Source organism: Phytophthora infestans, genomic scaffold (genome assembly GCF_000142945.1).
Source record: "Phytophthora infestans T30-4 supercont1.11 genomic scaffold, whole genome shotgun sequence".
Lineage (NCBI taxonomy): Eukaryota > Oomycota > Peronosporomycetes > Peronosporales > Peronosporaceae > Phytophthora > Phytophthora infestans.
The window spans coordinates 1,786,041-1,790,858 of NW_003303748.1; the positions used below are offsets into that span (position 1 = coordinate 1,786,041).

The window sequence follows — 4,818 nt, forward strand, 5'->3', positions numbered from 1 at the left end:
ATCAGGGTCCCGATCAGAGAGGAGGATAGGAGGATTCCTCCTACAGTACGAAGGACCATAAAACTGAGGGGCGTTTTGGCAGAGGGCACACTACATACAGTTAGCTCGCAGTGACAGGTGCGGAGCAGTGCTCCGCACCTGTGCTCCGGCCCGGACACCAGTGAGTGCTCCCGGAGCCTCCGGGAGCACTCACTGGTGTTTTCAATTCATTTTCAATTTTTCCAGTTGTCGGCTTAGGCTCAAGACTCTCAAACTTCTTGCAAACTATGCAGGCGTATCACTTGTTATTGGTGTGCATGTACATCAGTTGCTCAGCTTACACGAATGCATCGACCGCTGAAGATCCCAATCCCAACACTTACGCAGAGTTCTCAAGAATGAGCCACGCTGCAAAAGACAACGGTGAAAGTAATCGAGCTCTAAGAACACACAACCCGGACAGAGAAGAAAGAATGATGTCACTAGCATCTCTTGAGAACTGGCACGCGAAGCTCATGGGGAAGACCTTCGAGCAAGTAAACTCAATGTTTAATAAAGGAAAGTTTAATCCTCCTAAAGGTACGACGGTCGGCCAGGCGACGGATTGGACGTGGTCGAAGACTATCGCCTTTTTCGAGCAAATGAAGAAGGACAACACAACACCTGAGAGCTTGAAGGAGACCCTGAATATTGCTCAGAAAGAAGCGACGATGTCGGCTAAAGCCTTGAGAAAAGACCCTGACTACCTCATGTACAACGCCTTCAAGACCTTTTGGGATAATAAAAGCCCCGGGGTTTAAGTTCTGATACAAGAGCGGCTGCTTTAGAGAGTTAGCCATCACAGAAATGTTTACACGAAAGAAGGAAGAAGAGCAATGAATCTAACTGGCCATCACCAATGAACTGGATTCGTATTACCGGTATCTTCTACGTAGTATTACAAGGTGTTTCGTGGTTCTACTAGCGGAGGCACACAGAAGAATTTATCAATGTGTCAAGACGAGCTGCCCTCAGCCTTAGCCAGGCACAGTCGGCGAGAGCTGAGTGATACAAACGTCCGCTTGTCACGTGCTAACAGGCCCGTCTTTTGTCGAAGAACTGTTGACGCTGCACCCACCTCTGCAACGACACACACTTGCATTACGAAGATTCAACGGGCGGCAGTATGCAGCACTGACCACTTGGCGAGCCAGAATTGTGGAGGAGACCTTTATCACTCTTACAGTGCTCGAAGCGGGCCTTATTGGTATTCTAGCTCAGGGCGTTTTTCTTGAAATTAATTTACTGAGTATACAGCGCTTCATTGCCAGACACTGAACGTTGCGTGCCATCTCCACGAAGTCAAGTCATGAACTTCTGTTCCACCTCAGTCATTGTCTAAGCTGGCAAATATTCGATCAACAACACGGGATCGGAGAAATGTTAAAGCCTAGTGAAGAACTACTGACCTAGTGAGACTCAATCATACTGAAAACCTAGCGACCATTAGCACTATCTAGTGACGACCATGCAAAGCTTGCGTTTATCAGTATTTTTAGCATATGAAACAACCCAAAACAAAATGATACTTATGAACCTAAGCATGAATCGCGATTTAAGTACTCTAAACGAAAGCGGGGCGTCTCCTCTATCTTTTGAGCCCTTATGAGCTGCCGAATGCTCAAAACTGAAGAAGTTGTGGTCGCTCAAAAATATTATCTTCATTTATGGGCCCTCGAAATGACGATACATTTAGGAGTGTTGTGAGCTCAATATTTTTTTCAATTTTAGAGATTTAAGTATTATTTAAAAGCTATTGCTAAAAGCAATTGAATAAGGGTAGTTTTACAGTTTTTTCGATGGAAGTTCTCAGTAAATGTCACTGTTTCGGTCAAGTCCGAAAATCAATTGACCAACTTTAAGCTCGATTATCTCGATAACTCTAAATAGTTCGTAAGTATCATTTTGTTTGACGTTGCATATTATGCTCTTTACCACTAGGGTTTCAGCAGGTTCTAAGGCCCACTAGGTCCTGTCAGCAGGTTTTCACTAGGCTTTAAATATTGCCCCACGGTAGTCAACGACTGAGCTGAACCCATTACATGTTCCTGTTGTTGTCGGACAAGCGCTACCAACGTTGGATTCTCTTCTGGCTACAGTGACGTGATAGAGCAAACTGCGGCACGAGGCTCGAGAAGAAGGTATTGACTTCTCAAAGTAGCAATGGTGTCGCATTTGCGTCATCACCCGAGTGAATAGGACGTGTCGTGTTTATATGCGGATTAAAACTACTTAAAACGGTTATTTTGGTCTTCACGATTGGGCTATCATAGCACTGTTAAAATGCATACGCTTTCATCCCTAACTATACGAAACTTGCCGTCGGGATCGACTGAATGTCGTCCCACTAATCATTTTGTATAATTCGGATCAGATATACCTAAATCAGAAAGACTTTCACTACGTTTATTTAAATCGGCACAGTAAATCGGGCAGCAAAATTGGAGAAAACTACAACAAACATAATTTGTTCTGGTGAGTATCTCACTTTAAATGAATTCTCGGAGGCTGTAGCTTTGGAACGTGAAACTACATTTTATTTGGCTCCACAATTCTTCGGAATCTCAGAATATGACATTAAAAAACACTCCCGGATCTGGTACAACGCCTGTTTGAAGCTCGATTTGTGGTGTGCTGCTAAACATCTCCATTTGTATAGATTATAGTACAGAAATCCCCCTCGAAAAGCGTACGGGTCATCTGATAAATTTTGTAAAGGGAAATCAAACCAATTGTTGATTTGTCAACATTTTATACAATCTGTTTGATAAAGGGGTATGTGAGGTGCAAGCTATGCTTATTCAAGGGGATTTCTGTATTGTTGGCCCCAGCAAACGAATCAGAGGTGTGACCGAATGCAAGTGTCCTCTTTGCCCTATAGCTACTCCGTAGTATTAATAACACCGAAAGCATAGCACACAGAAATATATTTCACTTCGACATGTATTTGTTACTCGTTACCGCAGGTGTTTTGACTTCGATTTTGCAGACACCTCATTTTCCTTCTAAAAGAGCTCGAAGTATTTGTAATCTTGGTGTTGTATGAGCTTAGCACCGGATAAAACTCGGAAAGGATCATCAGCTTCAGTCAAGCCCAGCAAAACTTTTGCAACATTATCGCTCCTCCCTTCCCTGGCCATAAGAATGGTTCTCGCAGTTATCTCCGGGTCTGTTGCTCCTCTCGCGATCATAACTCGTGGGACAGTTCCAACACCGCCATTCACCAGCCCAACCACGCTGTTGTCAAACATTTTCACGTAGCGACTGTAGGCTCTAAAGTCAGCTGCCTGGTAAATATCCTTGAGCTGGTCCCGGCTTGTAATTTTGTCCAAATTGAGCTTCTTCCATACTTCAAAGGTAGGCAAGTTTCTTCTGAACGCCTTGCTGAGCAAATTATGTCGTTTCTCGTATTGAAAGTAAGTAAAGTACTTTAAGTTCTTATGCTCCTTTAACGCTGCATCATCCAGCTCATCCAGCTTTAGCGCCTGCTTCACGTACTCGTCAGATTTCTTAGCACTTATCCACCATTGTACTTTAAGAAGTTTGTATAAGCTTCTCTCCTCCGAATCTTTAGTTTTGTCTTCGGTGTCGGGAGTTATGCCCGCCTGTAATGATCGCATCCGGATAGCGTGGGTTGAGAGAGATAGTCCTTGGGCTATAGAGAACGCACTATTACAGGCGAGGAGAACAACCAGCGTTATGATGAGAGCTTCCAAAGAACGCATCGCTGATTTGTGAGACGAATTGATAAGTGTCAGAAATATTATGATGGGATCAACCTACTATCCGGATACAGCTAAGCAAATCCTGAGCATCTTCAAAAATGATAAATTTGATATTAGGTTAGCACTAAAATTGGAAGGAAGGTCCGTAAAAGTATATGTGAACGTTTCACAGTTGGTATTATAGCGGCAGAAAATGATGGGGCTAGCTAATCCGAAATAAATTATTATCTTTGGATAATCGGCGATAACTTCACCAAAATAGCCTTAAATTAAGTGCAAAGGGCGCGGATAGAAAGCTGAGGTTTCGTAGCTCCTTCTTCCATAAATTAAGACTCTTCATCTCTTTCATTTCAGGAAGCGCAGTGCAACGCAGACACCAGCTCAGTCCGGGCGAGAAAACCCTAGTTTGCAATGTATATGGTTATTTCGTCGCCGAGGCCAAAGCAGGCAGAAGTGGAGGGTGGGACTCGCGCGATCGAACTAAAGAGGCGACGCGCCTTGGGAAAAGCACAGTTTTTCGGGTGCTCTGGGCATGGAACCTCGACCCAGACACCAATTTCGCCGAGGTGCGCTTGTCGTTTTGGCCCATGTAGGGTTAAAACTGCTCTGTTGTGATATCATATGAAAATCTTACAATTTTATGCTTTCGCTAGTAGAATGTACCATCCACAAGAAGCTCATGAGGAAGATGGTGGGTAATCACTCTTTAAATATATACAAATCCTTCTTTTTAAATTTGAACGTTTTATTTTTAACGCCTGTTTGTACAACTGTTTTGCCCTTTCCACACTCTTGACCAATAGAATATCAGCATTATAGCAACTGTTTCCCCGTTTAAAGGTCCTTGGAGACACCTTTTTGGGGAGCCTGTAGCGACAAAACTACTGCGAATTAGCCGGTTTTAACACCAAAATCATACTCAAAATGGGCGGTTTTATCACATATCTAAATGTCATATCTGGTTTTATCAAAATTGAGCCCCCCATGGGGATTTGATTACTAGCCCCTTCATTTTCTGCCGCTACAATAACTTTATCGTGAACGTTCTCGTTCTTCTTGTTCTTGATTGTTCTTG

General features: G+C 43.4%; 2 protein-coding genes across 2 annotated transcripts; one reads left to right on the forward strand and one right to left on the reverse strand.

Moving 5' to 3' along the window:
- Nucleotides 1-266: 266 nt before the first annotated feature.
- Nucleotides 267-779, forward strand: PITG_07555 (secreted RxLR effector peptide protein, putative; the record flags this gene model as incomplete). The annotated part of the gene is made up of 1 exon (XM_002904495.1): nucleotides 267-779. The coding sequence occupies one exon, from the start codon at nucleotides 267-269 to the stop codon at nucleotides 777-779; it is 513 nt and encodes a 170-aa protein (XP_002904541.1).
- Nucleotides 780-3,023: 2,244 nt separating this feature from the next.
- Nucleotides 3,024-3,743, reverse strand: PITG_07556 (secreted RxLR effector peptide protein, putative; the record flags this gene model as incomplete). Its single annotated transcript, XM_002904496.1, has 1 exon — nucleotides 3,024-3,743. One exon carries the CDS (start codon nucleotides 3,741-3,743, stop codon nucleotides 3,024-3,026), a length of 720 nt encoding a protein of 239 aa, XP_002904542.1.
- Between the last annotated feature and the right edge of the window lie 1,075 nt (nucleotides 3,744-4,818).